The sequence below is a fragment of the Capricornis sumatraensis genome, chromosome 13 (assembly GCF_032405125.1).
Source record: "Capricornis sumatraensis isolate serow.1 chromosome 13, serow.2, whole genome shotgun sequence".
Lineage (NCBI taxonomy): Eukaryota > Metazoa > Chordata > Mammalia > Artiodactyla > Bovidae > Capricornis > Capricornis sumatraensis.
This window is the reverse complement of record NC_091081.1, coordinates 70,551,702-70,571,285: the sequence shown is the minus strand read 5'-3', so window position 1 is coordinate 70,571,285 and position 19,584 is coordinate 70,551,702. Positions and strand designations below refer to the sequence as shown.

The 19,584-nt window shown below is 37.7% G+C and overlaps 1 protein-coding gene across 2 annotated transcripts in view; it reads left to right on the top strand.

Annotated features, from left to right (window-relative positions):
- SHPRH (SNF2 histone linker PHD RING helicase) overlaps positions 1–19,584 on the top strand; it is a 74,983-nt gene that overhangs the window by 30,400 nt on the left and 24,999 nt on the right. For both annotated transcript variants that reach the window (XM_068984895.1, XM_068984896.1), the window contains 8 exons: positions 470–562; positions 6,450–6,557; positions 9,361–9,503; positions 12,351–12,524; positions 12,840–12,902; positions 13,878–14,103; positions 16,412–16,555; positions 17,942–18,043. In XM_068984895.1, the coding sequence (XP_068840996.1) occupies positions 470–562; positions 6,450–6,557; positions 9,361–9,503; positions 12,351–12,524; positions 12,840–12,902; positions 13,878–14,103; positions 16,412–16,555; positions 17,942–18,043 (1,053 nt within the window). The remainder of the gene's footprint in view (positions 1–469; positions 563–6,449; positions 6,558–9,360; positions 9,504–12,350; positions 12,525–12,839; positions 12,903–13,877; positions 14,104–16,411; positions 16,556–17,941; positions 18,044–19,584) is intronic.

Here is a 19,584-nt window from a genome sequence, read left to right as displayed (position 1 = left end):
CCCTTAAATTCAACAGATCCAGGTCATAGCCCTGTTTTCTTATGTATTTCATTATCTTTGGTTTTATAATATCATAAATTGCTAGGCTCATCCAGACTCATTTTCCAGAAGAGGAATCAAGTCTATCTAGTCAACCTTTCTGGTTTACTGGACTTACTGGACATATTCATATTTCCTCATATAGACAAGTGCATGTATAAGAGAAGTTACCTATATTACTTACTTTGTTAAATACATAGACATGTTTCATAAAACCATATATTTTAACTGAAAATTTACATCATTATGAATTAAGATAATTACAGTAAAACTGACTCTGAAGAAAGTTGGTATTCAAGTTATTTTTAAAGGAAAAGAATTCGATGATTTGGCCTTAAATACATTATTAGTGTTCTGTATGCCTTAGTAGATTCTCCCCTAGAGTCACCTGCGTTGGCTGTCATAATTGCTGCCTTTTGTGTGTTTGTAGAGACTTCATGCTACCCATAACTTGATGGAATTGTTGACAGCCAAGCACCCAGGGATACCTCCTACCCTGAGAGATGGCAGACTTGAGGAAGAGGTACTTTTTTTTTTTTTCATTGTGCCTATAAAAGAGTTTTTTCTCAGACTTCATGTTCCGGCTAATTGATACAGCCTAGGAAATCAAAAGGTAATCATGTTTCCTTGCTGCTTTGATGTTCCAAACTTTGCTGTGGTGATTTTGGGTGGCATAGAATAGGAACTTTCCATATTATTTTGTTTCTCTGATAATCTTCTTGCAGCTGTGTGGCAGCTGCTTGTTGTAGACACGGCTGCTGGTAGCCAACAGCACAGGATGTGAATAAACAACAAATTAAAGGAAATCTTGTTGATTTCATGACAGACCTGCCAAAGGTGTAGTTTAGTAAAAATAAAGTTTTCTATGTTTTCCACCCTTCAATGTATTATTAAAGCAATAAATAAACTCAAATTTTCACAATAACTTATGTCCTCAAAGAAATTCCTTCTGCAATGAACATCACCTCTCATTAGAAACAGTGACGTAAAATAGTTTTAATACACTTATTATGCCAATTCCCCAGTGAATTTTTGCCTCATTAAAGATCAGAAAGATGGCAAACCTAAAAGCAAAGGAGTAGTAGATGTGTTTGAAAACTACTGAACTTGTAAATGGAGCCTTTATATAAATTAAAAGGATAAAAAATGAGATTTTGTAAGTATGCACTTACTTGTAAGTAAGTATGTAAGTATTTTTTAAATATGTATCTAGCTAGATGCTAGATAGTAATCTAGCATCAAGTGTATGAAATTTTCAAGTGAAAAAGTGTATGAAAATTTTCAAGTGAAATTTTATTCCCAGTGCAGACGTCTAATCTTTATATGTAATGAGTCATTCTATTAAATGCTTTCAGTGACAGGAAGCTCTCTGGGAGACAGTCCTATCTATTGGTAGACAGCTGTAATGACCAGCTAATTACAGCCAAGGAATTGTAATGGATATTAATTGGAAGGTTGTGACAGGAAGAGGAAAATTGCATCAAGAGGTGAAGGGTTCATACTATGTAGATGTATTTCCAAGGAAATCACTCTATCACTTTGGCCTAACTCTTACATGATATGAAGCCTTGGTATTTCAAAGCTGGACGAAATTCTAGAAATTATTCATTTCCACCACCTCTTTTTGTAAATGAAGTAACTAAAGCCTAGGAAAATGAAATGGCTGGTCAAGAAAGGTGTGTCTATTCAGTTGACTTCATGAAATTGCTGTTGTTGTAAGTCAGAAGTAGTCTACTATTGGCAATTTCTTATGGCTCATCCCACTACTAAGTGGAGTATTGGGATTTCCAGTTCAGTAGTCTTTCCAGTTTTTCTCCCACTGTCCACATAGCCTCTGATCATCCCCTTTCTTCATTCATAAAATAGTTTCCAGAGTCAGTTAAGTATTTCAGTTAAATGGACAAAAGTGAATTCCCCTAAATTTCCTAGTGGAAACTTACACAAATAAAATTTTTCAGTGTTTCTGTTGCTTTGCAAATAACATGATCCTTTTTGTCTTGAGAAGTTGAAAGGGCCCCAATTTTTGAATCCTTTTTGTATTAATCTTCTTGGACTGCCATAACAAAATACAGACTAGGTGACTTTAACAATAGAAGTTTCATTTCTCACACTCATGGACTGGAAGAATTGCTGTTGTTAAAATGTTTATGAGGCCCAAGGCAGTAGACACTTTCAGTTTAATTCCTATTAAAATTCCAATGGTATTTTTCACAGAAGTAGAATAAACAATCCAAAAGTCTGTGTGGAACTAGAAAAGATCCTGAATAACCAAAGTCATCTTGAAAAAGAACAAAGCTGCAGGCATTATGCACCCTGATTTTTCAGCTATATTATAAAACTACAGTATTTAAAAGAGTATGGTGTTGATATAAAAGCAGAAACATAGATCAGTGGGAAAGAACAGAGAGAGCCCAGAAAGAAACCCACCCACATATGGTCAGTTAATTTATAAAAAAGAACCAAGATTCAGTTCAGTTCAGTCGCTCAGTTGTGTCCAACTCTTTGCAACCCCATGGACTGCAGCATGCCAGGCCTCCCTGTCCATCACCAACTCCCGGAATTTACTCAAACTCATGTCCATAGAGTCAGTGATGCCATCCAACCATCTCATCCTCTGTCATCCCTTCTCCTCCCGCCTTCAATCTTTCCTAGCATCAGGGTCTTTTCCATTGAGTCAGTTCTTCACATCAGGTGGCCAAAGCTGGAGTTTCAGTTTCAGCATCAGTCCTTCCAATGAATAATGGGGACTAATTTCCTTTAGGATGGACTGGTTGGATCTCCTTGCTGTCCTAGGGACTCTCAAGAGTCTTCTCCAACACCACAGTTCAAAAGGATCAATTCTTCGGCACTCAGCTTTCTTTATAGTCCAACTTTCACACCCATACATGACTACTGGAAAAACCATAGCTTTGACTAGACGGACCTTTGTTGGCAAAGTAATGTCTCTGCATTTTAATATGCTGTCTTGCTTGGTCTTAACTTTTCTTCCAAGGAGCAAGCGTCTTTTAATTTCATGGCTGCAGTCATCATCTGCAGTGGTTTTGGAACCCAGGAAAATAAAGTCTGTCACTGTTTCCACTATTTACCCATCTATTTGCCATGAAGTGATGGGACCGGATGCCATGATCTTAGTTTTCGGAATGTTGAGTTTTAAGCCAACTTTTTCACTCTCCTCTTTCACTTTCATCAAGAGGCTCTTTAGTTCTTCTTCGCTTTCTAACATAAGAGTGGTGTCATCTACGTATCTGAGGTTATTGATATTTCTCCTGGTAATCTTGATTCCAGCTTGTGCTTCATCCAGTCCAGCATTTCTTATGATGTACTCTGCATATAAGTTAAATGAGCAGAGTGACAAAATACAGCCTTAACGTACTCCTTTCCCGACTTGGGACCAGTCTGTTGTTCCATGTCCAGTTCTAACTGTTGCTTCTTGACCTACATACAGATTTCTCAGGAGGCAGATTAGGTGTCTGGTATTTCCATCTCTTTCAGAATTTTTCAGTTTGTTGTGATTCACACAGTCAAAGGCTTTGGTATAGTCAATAAAGCAGATATTTTTCTGGAATTCTTTTGGGTTTTCAATGATCCAGTGGATGTTGGCAATTTGATCTTTGGTTCCTCTGCCTTTTCTAAATCCAGCTGGAACATCTGGAAGTTCGCAGTTCACGTATTTACTGAAGCTTGGCTTAGAGAATTTTGGGCATTACTTTAATAGCGTGTGAGATGAGTGCCATTGTGCAGTAGTTTGAGCGTTCTTTGGCATTGCCTTTCTTTGGGATTGGAATGAAAACTGACCTTTTCCAGTCCTGTGGCCACTGCTGACTTTTCCAAATTTGCTGGCTTCTTGAGTGCAGCAATCATCTTTTAGGATTTGAGATAGCTCAACTGGAATTCCATCACCTCCACTAGCTTTGTTCATAGTAATGCTTCCTAAGGCCCACTTGACTTCACATTCCAGGATGTCTGGCTCTAGGTGAGTGATCACACCATCGTGATTATCTGGGTCATGAAGATCTTTTTTATATAGTTCTTACTCAGTAGGGAAAGGACAGTCTCTCCTTTTTTCTAATTGAAATATGGTTGATTTGATATGGCTCTTCCTTGGTGGCTCAGATGGTAATGAATATGCCTGCAGTGCAGGAGATCCAGATTCAGTCCCTGGGTTGGGAAGATCCCCTGGAGAAGGAAATGGCTACCCACTCCAGTATTCTTGCCTGAAGAATTCCATGGGCAGAGAAACCTGGGAGGCTATAGTCCATGGGGCTGCGAAGAGTCGGACACATCTGAACAACTAACACTACCACTACTATAGTTAATTTATGATACAGTATACAGCATAATGATGTAGTATTTTTATAGATTATACTTCATTATAAGTTATTGAAAGATAATGGCTATAATTCCCTGTACTATACAATATATGCTTGTTGCTCATCTGTTTTATATGTCATAATAGTTTGTGTCTCATCCCTGATTTCCCCTGTCGCCTTTCATCTCCCCAGTGGCAACCAGTAGTAGTTTGTTTTCTATATCTATGAGTCTGTTTCTGTTTTGCATATATATTCATTTTACTTTTTATATTCCAAGTGTAAGTAATATAAAATATTTGTGTTCCTCTTTCTGCCCTGTTCACTGAACATGGTATTCTCTGCATCCATCCATGTTTCTGCAAATGGCAGAATTTCTTTTTTTGATTATAGCTGAATGATATTCCATTATAAATATTTACAACAGCTTCTTTATCCATTCGTCTCTGTTGATGGGCACTTGGGTTTTATCATGTCTCGGTTAATTGTAAATAGTGCTGCTCTGAATATCAGAGTGTATGTATCTTTTTGAACTAGTATTTTCATTGTTTTTCCATCTGTTTACTCAGGAGTGGAATTGCTGAGTCATATGGTACAATATCTAGTTTTTTGAGGAATCTCCATACTGTTTTCCTTAGTAGCTATACCAGTTTACATTCCCACCAACAGTGTGCAAGGGTTCTTTTTTCTCCATGTTATCCCCAACACTTGTTATTTGTAAATTTTTGATACAGTCATTCTGACGTGCGAGGTGATACCTCATTGCTGTTGTAATTCATATTTCTCTAATAATTAGTGGTTTTGAGCATCTTTTCATGTGCCTTAGCCATCTCTGTGTCTTCTTTGGGAAAATGTCTGTTCAGGTCTTCTGCCCATTTTTTAATTAGGTTGTTTTTTTGATATTGAGTTTTATGTGTTGTCTATATACTTTAGATGCTGACCTCTTATCAGGGATTTAGATATTAACCCCTTATCAGGCAGTTAAAAAAATAGGCACAGGATAGGAATAGACATTATTTCAAAGAAGACATACAGATGGCCAACATGCACATGAAAAGATGCTCAATATCGTTAATCATCAGGGAAAGCTGGAAGTCTGATACCAAGGTCTCATCAGGATTGGTTGCTCCGAAAGATTCTCTCCTTGGCTGATAGAAGGCTGCTTTCTCACTGTGTCCTCATATGGCCTTTTCTCTGTGCACTTGCATCCCTGGTGTGTCTCCCTTTTCTTTTAAGGACACCAGTCATTTTGGATTAGGGCTCCACCCTTATCATCTCATGTATATGCATTTACTCAATCACTTTCTTGAAGACCCTGTCTGTAAATATAGTCACACTGGGGGTTAGAGCTTCATCATACAGATTTTGAGGGAACACAGTTCAGTTCACAAACCCTGTGTTAGTGTATATTCTCAAGTGTTAGTTCTAAACTGAAGTAATTCCAAGGAATTATAATAACTGAATGAGACAAGAAATTCTAAAACGTATTCCTGCTTTGCCTTATAGTTTAAAATGTTACTGCTCTTCCTCCTCCCTTTTTTTTTTAAATTAAAAAATTAGAAATTTGGAGAGAAATCCTTGGAATTTTTTATATGACTTACAGGTAAATGTAAGTCAAGGTGGCCTCCAGATAAATTCTCTTCAACATACATATTAGGAACTTCTAGCATGGGTTTTGGAGAAGGCAGTGACACCCCACTCCAGTACTCTTGCCTGGAAAATCCCATGGACGGAGAAGCCTGGTGGGCTGCAGTCCATGGGGTCGTGAAGAGTCGGATGCGACTGAGCGACTTCACTTTCACTTTTCACTTTCATGCATTGGAGAAGGCAATGGCAACCCACTCCAGTGTTCTTGCCTGGAGAATCCCAGGGACAGAGGAGCCTGGTGGGCTGCTGTCTGTGGGGTCGCACAGAGTCGGACACAACTGAAGCGACTTAGCAGCAGCAGCATGGGTTTTACATTCTCTACAGTATACTTGAGTTTAATGCTTAAGTTAAACAGATTTAAGTAAATAAAGGAAGCACACTGTTCTTGAAACATCATACTAGATTATTTTCTTGACCTGTAGTGAAAATTTATACTTGTTTCATGTTTTAACACAGGCCAAACAGCTACGAGAGCATTATATGAGCAAGTGTAACTCAGAGGTTGCGGAAGCCCAGCAGGCTTTGTTGCCTGTGCAGCAGACTATCCGTGATCTTCAGAGAAAGGTATGTATGTAATTTTCCTTACTCACATTTTTATCCACATAACATTTTGGTGGTGTGAAGACCTTTGGGAGTGCGATGTCAAGTGGGCCTTAAAAAGCACTACTGTTAGTAAAGTTAGTGGATGCAATGAAATTCCAGCAGAACTGTTCAGATCCCTAAAGGATGATGCCATCAAGGATTTGCGTTCATTATGCCAGATAATCTGGAAGACCCAGCACTGGAAAAGGTCAGTCCTCATCCCAGTTCCCAAGAAGGGTACTACCAAAAAATGTGCTAACCATCAAACAGTTGCACTCATCTCTCAAGCTAGTATGGTCTTACTTAAAATCTTACATGCTAGGCTTCAGCATTATGCAAACCAAGAACTTCCAGATGTCCAGCTGGGTTTCAAAAAGGAAGAGGAACTAGAGATCACATTGCCAATGTTCGGTGAATTATAGAGAAAGCAAGGGAATTTCAGAAAAACATCTATCTCTGTTCATCAGTGATGCTAAATCTTTAACTATGTGTATCATGACAAACTATGGAAAGCTCTGAGAGAGAGGGGAGTACCAGACCACCTTACCTGTCTCCTGAGAAACCTGTGTGCAGGTCAAGCAGCAATAGTCAGAACCCGTCATGGAACAACCGATTGGTTCAGGATTGAGAAAGGAGTATGACAGGGCTATCTGCTCTCACCCTGTTTCTTTAATCTGTATGCTGAGCACGTCTTGAGAAATGCCAGGCCGGATGAGTTACAGGCTGGAATCAAGACAGGCAGGAAAAACATCAACCTCAGATATGCAGATGATACCACTCTAATGGCAGAAAGCAAAGAAGAACTAAAGAGCACCTTGATGAGGGTGGAGGAGGAGAGTGAAAGAGCCAGCTTAAGACTAAATATTAAAAAACTAAGGTCATAGCATCTGGCCCCACTACTTCATGGCAAATAGAGGGGGAGAAGGTGGAAGTAGTGACAGATTTTCTCTTCTTGGGCTTCAAAATCACAGTGGATGGTGACTGCAGCCATGAAATCAAAGATGAATGCCTCTTGGCAGGAAAGGGATGACAAACGTAGACAGTGTGTTGAAAAGCAGAGACATTACCCTGCCAAAAAAGGCCCATATAGTCAAGGCTAGTCTTCCCGGTGGTCACGTAAGAGCTGGACTGTAAAGCAGGCAGAACACCAAAGAATTGAGGCCTTCCGACAGAGGATGAGATGGCTGGATGGCATCACTGACTCGATGGACTTAAATCTGAGTGAACTCCGGGAGTTGGTGATGGACAGAGAGGCCTGGCATGCTGCAGTTCATGGGGTTGCAAAGAGTCGGACATGACTGAGCAACTGAACTGAACTGTGGTCCTGGAGAAGACTCCTGAAAGTCCCTTGGACAGCAAGGAGATCAAACCAGTCAATCTTAAGAGAGATCAACCCTTAATATTCCCTAGAAGGACTGATGCTAAAGCTGAAGCTCCAGTATTTTGGTCATCTGATGCAAACAGACAACTCATTGGAAATAAGTCCCTGATGCTGGGAAAGACTGAGGGCAGAAGGAGAAGAAGGCGTTAGAAGATAAGATGGCTGGATGGCATCACCGATGCAATGAGCATGAACTTGGGCAAACTCCAGGAGGTGGTGAGGGACAGGGAGGCCTGGCCTGCTGCAGTCCATGTGGTCTTCAAGAGTCAGACACTACTGGAACACTGAACAACAACAACATTTTGGTTTGTGTTCTGATCTAGGGAGAAACTTGAACTTTCTTGTCATCTTGGAATTCTTAGCACCTAGTATAGTGAAGTGAAAGTCACTCAGTCGTGTCTGACTCTTTGCAACCCCATGGACTGTATAGTCCATGGAATTCTCCATGCCAGAATACTGGAGTGGGTAGCACTCCAGTGCCACCAGCTTTCCCTTCTGCAGGGGATCTTCCCAACCCAGGGATCAGACCCAGGTCTCCCACATTGCAGGCGGATTCTTTACAACTGAGCCACAAGGGAAGCCCATATAGTACCTGGGCCACAATAAATGTTTATTTGCTGTTAACAGTGTTTATGGATTGAATGAACAGATACAGAGATAAATCACCTATTTTGAGGTTATTCTGTTTGATTTCTTTTAAGGTGTAATGGGGTTTCCTCTACCTTTGGTATATAACAAGTTGTCTTTTGAAGAAAGTAGACTTCCACAACCTTCTTTTGATCTTAGATGTGTATGTTTCCAAAATCTTTCGAGGTTTGAAATATTAGAACTATAAGTATTTTTCTTATGAAATATGTGCCATTTGTCATTTCTAAAATTTCTCTTTCATGAAGTCAATAGGAAAGTTTAAAGAGGAGGATACACAAAATACACTTTTAGTCTTTGATTTTAATCAGTTACACCACGTGTTATTCTTCCTAATTCATTAATTATTTAGTATTCAGGCATATAATTTCATTAATTACCATAGATTATTCATTGAGTAGAATCTTGTTCAGTTAGTTGAGGATAAGCATGAAGTCTTTATTACGCTGAGAAAGAAACCTGTTACCTTTCAGATATAGAGAGTGAATACTGAATTTTAAAGTATTTTTTTTTAGCACAGCTTTGTTATACATGTATGTACAATAAATTCTCACTCATTTAGAGTAATCATGAAATAGGTGTTCCATTTAATTATATATGCAGATGTTGTATTCATTCATTGTATAGCCAACATGTCTATTTGTCTCCCTACTACTATTGTGATTTTCCTGAGAGTGGCATTTATTGTTCCTTTTAGAACCCTTTTCAATGATAGAAATATAGTGAGTAGTGAAAAGATATTATTTATCTTGTTTACAGATTCATTCTAATTCTCCTTGGTGGCTGAATGTGATACACAGAGCAATAGAATTTGGTATTGAAGAGGAACTTGCTCAAAGAGTGCGAAATGAAATAACCAGCAACTACAAGCAACAAACTGGCAAGCTTTCTATGTCAGAGAAGTAAGAAAGTAGCACAAAACAGGATAGTTGTATTAGTAGTCATCCCAAATATTCAGATCATTTGGCATTAAGAGTTATGGTTAAAGATCATAACATACTGCGGTTATGAACATCTGAATTTTATATTTTGTTAAGTGTATATTTCAAACCAAAATATGAAGTATAAATCTAAAAGATAAGCCTTTTTTCCTGTATATTAGTCATTTTTAAATGTTTTCTTTTTTAGTGCTTTTCTTTTTCTATTTTTTTAAAATCTGCTTGAAGTATTTTTTTTGTATCTTTGTTGGATAAAGTTGCTTAAAACCAAACTGAAGCAGAGTTTTGAAATAGGCTCTGTTTTGGAGATTTTTGTCCTTAGGGTAAGCCATTCCCATTTCCCTATGTCATTCATTCCCTGAGAGCTAAACTTATAGTGCCACAGTGAGCAGTTTTATATTTTAGAGTCTTTGTCTCCCCGTCTTTCTTCTTATCAACACTTAACATTCTTTAAGATAAATATATTGGATTATTGCTCTTGATGTATGTATGAATGGTGAATAATTCTTTCCAAAGAACAGATATACTCTGTCAAAAGTACCTTCAGTGGTTTAACTGAAAGGGATGTCTGCCTAGTGTGGGAAACTTAGGTGTTGTGGCAGACCTGGATTCTGGGTGGAAGGACCTCTGCCTCTCAGATCACATCCCAGTCAGAGGTCAGCCTTGGCATTAAAGCTGGTTTTCAGTGAAAAATTCAGTAACAATGTCTGTTAAATATTTAAAGCATTTTCATTTACTCTTCTAAAAACTTTTCCAAATGTCTGCTAACACCCTAAAAAGATATGCTCCATTTTCCATGTGTCATTATTAACTTGGATGTACCTTAGTATAATCTTTTTTTTCATCATACAGAACCTGATAGACTTCTAATTTCTAAAGTATATGCAGGACTTCCCTGGTGGCTCAGATGGTTAAGCATCTGTCTACAATGTGGGAGACCTGGGTTCGATCCCTGAGTCGGGAAGATCCCCTGGAGAAGGAAATGGCAATCTACTTCAGTACTATTGCCTGGAAAATCCCATGGACAGAGGAGCCTGGTAGGCTACAGCCCATGGGGTTGCAGTATTGAGTTCAGTTCATTCACTCAGTCGTGTCCAACTCTGCAACCCCATGGAGTGCAGCACACCAGGCCTCCCTGTCCATCACCAACTCCCAGAGTTTACCCGAACTCATATCCATTGAGTCGGTGATGCCATCCAACCATCTCATCCTCTGTCGTCCCCTTCTCCTCCCACCTTCAATCTTTCCCAGTGTCAGGGTCTTTTCAAATGAGTCAGTTCTTCACATCAGGTGGCCAAAGTATTGGAGTTTCAGCTTCAACATCAGTCCTTCCAGTGAACACCCAGGACTGATCTCCTTTAGGATGGACTGGTTGGATCTCCTTGCAGTCCAAGGGACTCTCAAGAGTCTTCTCCAACACCACAGTTCAAAAGCATCAATTCTTTGGCACTCAGCTTTCTTCACAGTCCAACTCTCACATCCATACATGACCACAGGAAAAACCAGAGCCTTGACTAGACGGACCTTCGTTGGCAAAGTAATGTCTCTGCTTTTTAATATGCTCTCTAGGTTGGTCATAGCTTTTCTTCCAAGGAGCAAACATCTTTTAATTTCATGGCTGCAGTCACCATCTGCAGTGATTTTGGAGCCCAAAAAATATAGTCTGCCACTGTTTCCACTGTTTCCTCATCTATTTCCCATGAAGTGATGGGACCGGATGCCATGATCTTCGTTTTCTCAATGTTAAACTTTAAGCCAACTTTTTCACTCTCCTCTTTCACTTTCATCAAGAGGCTCCTTAGTTCTTCCCTTTCTGCCATAAGGGTGGTGTCATCTGCATATCTGACGTTATTAATATTTCTCCCAGCAACTTTGATTCCAGCCTATGCTTCATCCATGTACTCCAGCATTTCTCATGATGTACTCTGCATATAAGTTAAATAAGCAGGGTGACAATATACAGCCTTGATGTACTCCTTGTCCTATTTGGAACCAGTCTGTTGTTCCATGTCCAGTTCTAACTGTTGCTTCCTGACCTGCATATAGGTTTCTCAAGAGGCAGGTCAGATATAGTCTTAACCTAAAAAGCAAACAAATCCCATTTATATTTTTTTACTTTTTAATTTCCATAAATTTTTTGTCTTAACCTGTTTGATTTACAGTTTATCAGATTGGTTAAGAGCTTTGAAATTTAACTCTTAGTTCTGCCACATAGCTTTCTAGCTTTAAATTACTTTAATTCATTAAGCTTTATCTACATTGTGGGGACCATGATGTCTTTTGAGGTTAATAGGAGGAGTGCTTGGCAAAGTGGCTGGCATTTAGTAAGTGGTTAATAAAAATACATGTGTATATGTACAAGTTCCTGGTAATACGGAAAATAACTGTTGGCCATTTTTCTTCTTTCTTCTTACTTTTCTGTCTTTACTTTTCATTCTGCAGTCACCACCTTTCCACAAAGAGCATCGATGTCAGGGGGCATCAGTCAGAGTTAAAAACAAAAAAAATGTGACAGTTCTCATCTTTCACAGACATCAGAGGCAGAGACATAGGTTTTGCTTACTGTTTTTTGGTTCTGAGGCCAGCATCTATCAGATGATTTTGTCATCTTTCATAGTGAGCTACCCAATGTTATTATTCTTTGTTTACTAGCAGATAGCAGTTGCATACATGCCTAAGGTAAACTCACCCAGGTTTCACTTGGTAAAATGTTCAGTTTCTTTAACACGCTGTCAACCACTTTTTGAATTTTCAAGAAATTGACCTACTGTTCTTTTCTTTGTTGTGTGTGGTGCTGGTGACGGGAATCAGGTTCCGTGACTGCCGAGGACTTCAGTTCTTACTGACAACACATATGGAAGAGCTCAGTAAGTTCCAGAAGCAAGTGAGAGAGGCTGTAAAAAACCTGGAGGGACCTCCATCTCGGCATGTTATTGAGTCTGCAACAATCTGCCATCTCCGACCAGTCAGACTTCCTCTCAACTGGTGGGTAATAGCAGAAATCACCTGGCGGATGGCGTCATTCCTTTGAGCTAGATTTTTTCTCAGAGAAGAAACAGCAGCTCACATAAAATTTGTTTTCATTTGATTTCAGATAGAAATAAAGATGTGTTGTTAATCTAACTTAAAAAATAAAAACCTCTCTAAGACCACATACCAGAGGACTATGTATTTTTTTTTCTAAAATGGCTTATTTGTTGTAACAAAAATGTAAAGTATAAAATACTCAGCCTCTTTTAGAGATTACCTGATTGCCAGATATGTCTGTGACTCTTTCTCTCATAATTTCTTCTTTTGCAGCTGTGTCTTTTGTAAGGCTGATGAATTGTTTACAGAGTATGAGTCGAAACTATTTTCTCACACGTAAGTTCTCTGATGGATTCAAATGAAACATTTTACAAGACTTGGTCTTTTTTTTTTTAATATTTATTTTTATTTATTTACTTACTTGGCTGCCCTGGGTCTTAGTTGTAACAGACAGGATCTTTTTACCTGTGGCATGTGGGACCTAGTTCCCTGACCAGGGATTGAGCCCGGGTCCTCTGCACTGGGAGCTCAGTCTTAGCCACTGTACCACTAGGGATGCCGTAAGCCTTGGTACTTTGTAGGATCATATTTTCCTCAAAGTACTATTTTTTTCTCTCTCCTTTTCCATCAGTTTATAAACCTTAGCATTTGACCATGTAACATGCTCAGTTTCCCCTTTGCTGAAGTTTACCCTCTAAATGTTAATGTCTTGTGTTAATAGTAGTGTATGTTAACTTGAAGGGAGGACACAGACTGTCCAGACAACAGATTTGAACTCAGATCCCTGCTCACTAATGTGCATAGTGGACTTCTCTCAGCCTCAGGATCCTCATTTGTAAACTGAAGATACGTATAACCATGACATTAGCAAAATTATGCTGATTTTACAAACATGGAAATTGAGGAAAGACTAAGTTCTGATTGCCTCAAAAAAAGGAAAGAAAGAAAGAAAATAGTTTACTTTCAGGTCATCTTGTGGCCTTTTCTGTTTGTATCGTTGATAGTGGTAATTTGTGTTTTGTATTTTAATTCTCAGAGTAAGATTTTAGCCTGGAATTTATAGCCATTTTTTACTGTGCCAGATTGCTCTTAAAAGAACACTGGTCAAGTGTATGATGCCTCAAGGCTGCTGTGGTTTATCCAAAGGCTTGCTAGCATGATCTTGTAGACATGACATTGAAAGTTGTCAGTATTGTTGATGAAATAATTGTTTTTGACCTTGCTTTTCTGTTGATTCTGCCAATATCGCTTTTACGGTACTTGTTACCCATTGACAGTAGTTATTGTGGTTTTCTTCTCAAACACCTTCAGAGTCAAAGGCCAGACTGCAATATTTGAGGAAATGATAGAAGATGAAGAGGGACTGGTGGATGATCGAATAACTACCACCAGCCGTGGTCTGTGGGCAATAAGTGAGACAGAGCGATCTATGAAAGCGCTCCTGTCATTTGCAAAATCACATAGATTTGATGTTGAATTCATTGATGAGGGAAGTAATTCAATGGATCTCTTTGAAGCTTGGAAGAAGGAATATAAGGTAACAGTAATTTATATCTTCCTTCCTGTATTAAAAATTCTCCACCTCTACATTAATTTTAATTGCTACTTTCCTTTTTCTCTCTCAATCTTTAAAAATCTGCTTCAGAAAGTTGAGGTATACACGTGTTCCCCATCCTGATCCCCCCTCCTTCCTCCCTTCTAATACCACCTGTGGCGGATTCATGTTGATGTATGGCAAGACCAATACAATATTGTAAAGTAATTAACCTCCAATTAAAATAAATAAATTTATATTATTTAAAAAAAGAAAGTCGAGGTATCATAATTTATCTTTCCATGAAATGTAATGATTGTACTAATTAATAATAAATATACTGACGAAATAAGCAATTCCTGTTTATTAAATTGCTGAAAATAAGAACTAAAATGAAATTTAAATGAAACCTTCTATTTAGCATTGAAAGTATGTTATTCTTGTTTTAGCTTGACCTTACACTGATGTTCTTTGAAATCAGAGTATTACTTTGTTTCCTTTTTTGTTTTGTTTTGCTTTTGTAAATAACAACCAAACATCAGCAACCTTGAAGACTGAACTTAGTAAATAGTTCTCAACATACAAGACTAGAAACCATTGCAATTAATAATGCACAAAGGGACCCTCCGTATTCATTCATGAAATTCTGTACTTGAAATTCGAGAATTTATTAATTTTGAATTTTCCTTTATATCAATTCAGTTCATGTCTGACTTTGTAACCCTGTGGACTGCCCTACACCAGGCTTCCCTGTCCATCACCAACTCCCATAGCTTGCTCAAATTCGCGTCCATCAAGTCAGTGACGCCATCCAACTTTCTCATCCTCTGTCATCCCCTTCTCCTGCCTTCAGTCTTTCCTGGCATCAGGGTCTTTGCTAAGGAGTCAATTCTTTGCATCAGGTAGCCAAAGTATTGGAGTTTCAGCTTCAGCATCAGTCCTTCCAATGAATATTCAGGACTGATTTCCTTTAGTATTGGCTGGTTGGATCTCCTTGCAGTCCAGTGGACTCTTAAGAGTGTTCTCTAACACTATAGTTCAAAAGCATCGCTGCTTCAGCGCTCAGCTTTCTTTATCTTGATGATCCAAGTCTCAAATCCATACATGACTACTGGAATTCTTTTTATGTAGATTTGTTAGTCCCTTGTCCTGTTTTGCAAGTGAGATGGGGGAGGAAATAAAAGAAATAGGTTTTTTTTTAATTTATGCCATTATAATTCCATTTGATATCTTTTATTTATTTAATCTAAAGTTCTTCCTTTTAAAGCAGGATAAAAATTTCTCTCAAGAAAGAGAAGCTAAGTTGTCTATCAGTTCATGCATTTAATAGTTTAGGGAATGATACTTATGTAGAGTCCAAAGTGTTGGTTTGTAGTAATTTTTTTCTCTTCGCGTTACTCTTCTAAAAGCAAAAGCACATTAACACCGTTAATTACAGCAGGTCATGGAAGAAGACAGTACTGTATACAGTGTTCACTTGCCCTGCAGTCTTCCTTTGAGCTCACTTTAGCCACGTCTTCTGTGTCAGAGGAATGCTTATCACACATTTCACCCCGATCTTTGTGCACTTTTTTCTCTGTGACACTGCAGACTAAACCCTTTTAGACTGTGTAAATGAATGAGATACTGCTTCACACATCAGGATCTAACTTAAAGCATAATGTTATTGAAGACAGCATATCAAAAAATGTTATAATGACTGATACCATTTTTACAAATTTCAGAAAATTATATAACCAGATTATTAAGTATGTGTAGATTAATATAACTCCAGTGAAAAGTACAGAATAATAAGTCCAGTTCAGAATAGTGGTTACTCCATCATTGGGGGTTGAAGGAAGAATATGTGAGGCAAGAGAGCAAGGCAGCTGAGAAGGAACACAGAGGCTTTCTAAGGAGCTGACATTCTCTTTCCTAATTTGGATGATGTGGACTCAGTTGTGTAATTTTAATATTTTCATTATCCTATATACATATTAAAATTGAGAATGTGAAATATTGTATAATAAAAAGTATTTCTTTAGAAAATAAAGCAGAGATTCCACCAGTCTAGTACTGAGCTCTAAAAATCTTTGATCCTACCAAGAAATCTTAGGATGTGCTATTCCTCAGATTCTGAAGAAGTGATATACTCTAGTGTCCTGTGAAGATTATCCAGTCACACTTCATCCCAAAAATGTCCCAAGATTGCTTGCACCTTAGACCCTAATGAAAAAACTTTTATGTCTTAAGACCTCATTGAAGATTCTAAGTGATTTTAACCAATTTTAATTACGTGCTTTACCCCTGTCTGTCTTCTCTGTTCCTTCAGTTGCTTCATGAATACTGGATGGCTCTGAGGAATCGTGTGTCTGCTGTTGATGAACTTGCAATGGCTACAGAACGACTGAGAGTCCGTGATCCTCGGGAACCAAAGCCCAACCCACCAGTTCTTCATATCATTGAGCCTCATGAGGTAATCTGCAAGTGAATCACAGAAGAGAGCACAGCGAATAGATAGTCACAAAAATGTGAGACACATAGAAGAGATCAGGACAGTGATGTTTTCAATAAATGTTTCCTGACTACTCTTAGTTTGAACCCTATGATGTTTTTGTTTTTGTAGGTTGAAGATAAGCAATTTCATATCTATCATGTGCTTAGCATCACTGATTTGGTACATTTGTGTGTTTCTCTTTCATATTGCATATTCATCTATTCTTGAGCATTTTCTGTGTGCAAAAACCTATTCTTGGTCAGTTTTTAGACATGTGTCCTGTTACCCCAGCATTTTCAGAACTGGGAAACTCTTCCCCAAAGAGTGGCCAAGAACCTACCTTACCCTATTTTCCTTTGCTAAATGATGAACAGATATTGACAGATTCAGTACAGTTCAGTTCAGTCACTCAGTCGTGTCCAACTCTTTGCGACCCCATGAACTGCAGCACGCCAGGTCTCCCTGTCCATCACCAACTCCCGGAGTTCACCCAAACCCATGTCCATCAAGTCAGTGATGCCATCCAACCATGTCATCCTCTGTTGTCCCCTTCTCCTCCTGCCCTCAATCTTTCCCAGCATCAGGGTCTTTTCAAATGAGTCAGTTCTTCACATCAGGTGGCCAAAGTTTTGGAGTTTTAGCTTCAACATCAGTCCTTCCAATGAAAACCCAGGACTGATCTCCTTTAGGAAGGACTGGTTGGATCTCCTTGCAGTCCAAGGAACTCTCAAGAGTCTTCTCCAACACCACAGTTCAAAAGGATCAATTCTTCGGCACTCAGCTTTCTTTATAGTCCAACCCTCACATGCATACATGACCACAGGAAAAACCAGAGCCTTGACTAGACGGACCTTTGTTGGCAAAGTAATGTCTCTGCTTTTTAATATGCTCTCTAGGTTGGTCATAGCTTTCCTTCCAAGGAGTAAGCATCTTTTAATTTCATGGCTGCAGTCACCATCTGCAGTGATTTTGGAGCCCAGAAAAATTGACAGGTTACTATCTGTTAAATCCCTCTTTGTATCTCAAAATTTAAAAAATAACTCCACCAACCTTTCTTCTTATTATTAAAAATATATTCTTTATTACTTGTTTCTGTCCCTTAAATCTTTTAAATCTTTTTTTCTGTAAAGCTTGGAAACTGTAACTTAGAAAAACTTAGAAAAGTTCATTATATACTATTTCTTCTATATAGCAAAATATATGCAGTTTTAAAAATATATTATTTAGAATCCATTTTGCACATTTGAGTTTTCACACTTAAATATGTTTCTTGAATGTTGAAAGGATGAATTAAAATAGAAGAATTTTGTGTGTTTAATATAATGTTACTATCTTAGAATAAAGATGTTTTATTTTGCTTTTCAGGTAGAACAGAATCGTATGAAACTACTAAATGATAAAGCTGTTGCTACATCCCAGCTGCAGAAAAAGCTTGGGCAGCTTCTTTACCTGACTAACTTGGAAAAGGTATTGTTTCTAAAAGATGTTAATTTTTCCCATGTTGCCCTATCAATAAACCACTTTATTGATTCTCTTTATTTAATCTGTTAGTCCCATAATTAATGCTATAGGTGTTTTTTTAATCGTTTTTTTGTTTGTGTTAGTTACATGTCAGAACACTAGCTATGTCTGCAGTACCTGTGCAGATCAGGAAAGAAGATGATGTCTATAGAGAATATGTTACACAGATAATGTAAAGGGTATGAGTATATAGCATAACACAATGTAAACAGACTAGTTCAAAACCTTGAACAGTAATAGTATTGCAGCATGCCTCTGGGTGAAGGTGGCACTGTATAATACATACACCTGCCTCCATTAATGCATGCATAGATTTTTTTAATTTGTTACCTGAAATTGTGCAGTGTGTTTGGAAACCTACTAAATAAGAGGATATGGCAATGAATTATTTAATGTAATTCACAGCATATTTTCTGAGCAGTAAGCAAAGTACTATATCAGACATGGATGAATGTAATTCAGCTTTCTGGCAAGCATAAATGTGACAGTTAACAAAGTAACTTATCAGAAAAGTTACTTATCAAAGAACGTATCAGAGTAGATTTTTGGATAGGAAAAATGATGCATAGAGTAGACTACAATTGGTCCTGAAAAACTGGTGCAAAATAACATTTGAGTGAATGTCATTAAATCTCAGTGATGACAAAATGAAAAACATTCATTATCGGTAAAATAGCATCGTCATTCAGAAGGTAGACTTTTGACCTAAACAGTGCAAGCTGGATCATGAAGTCACTATTTTCTAAATATAGGACTTTTTTCAAGTTATTTTCTTCTTTGTCCCATTTGTAAAATAAGAATAGTAATTCTCTTGTAGGACTCCTTGTAAGATTAAATGAATTAATATATGTAAAGTGTTAAGAGTGTTTCCTGGCTTATTAAACCATTTCTACGTATTTGATAGTAATATGTTTATATTATTACAATATTTTAATATTATTACTATTACTATAATGATGACTACTGTTTTGGCAGGGGGGTAAAAAAGAGAAAAATTCGAGGTCAATCTCATGCAAAAATCCCAGATATATAAAAATAACATGGGAAAAAAATTTTAATATTTCTGGACATGAGTTTTTAAAATATAAGATTTCTGTACTTTAAATATGAGGGTCAAAATTAAGAGACAGTTGGTCATTTTTTTAGTTATAGAATAAGTTGATATCCTCTATATGTTGAATTATTTTTTAAAAGGTTAAAATCCCAAAGATATAATCTATATGGGAAAACCCATTTGACTAAAAATAGAAAAATATATTTAGTTTATAAATGAAGGAAAATAAGGAATCCATAAACTACTACACATAGGACAAATCCAACTCATCACCAGTTTTTGTAAATTTTAAAGATTTATTGAAACAGCTATTGTCATTCATTAAGTATTGTCTGCAGCTGCTTTTGTGCTATGTAATAGCAGAGTTGAGTTATTGCAGCAGAGATCATATGGCCCACAAAGCCTAAAATATTTACTACCAGGCCCTTCATGG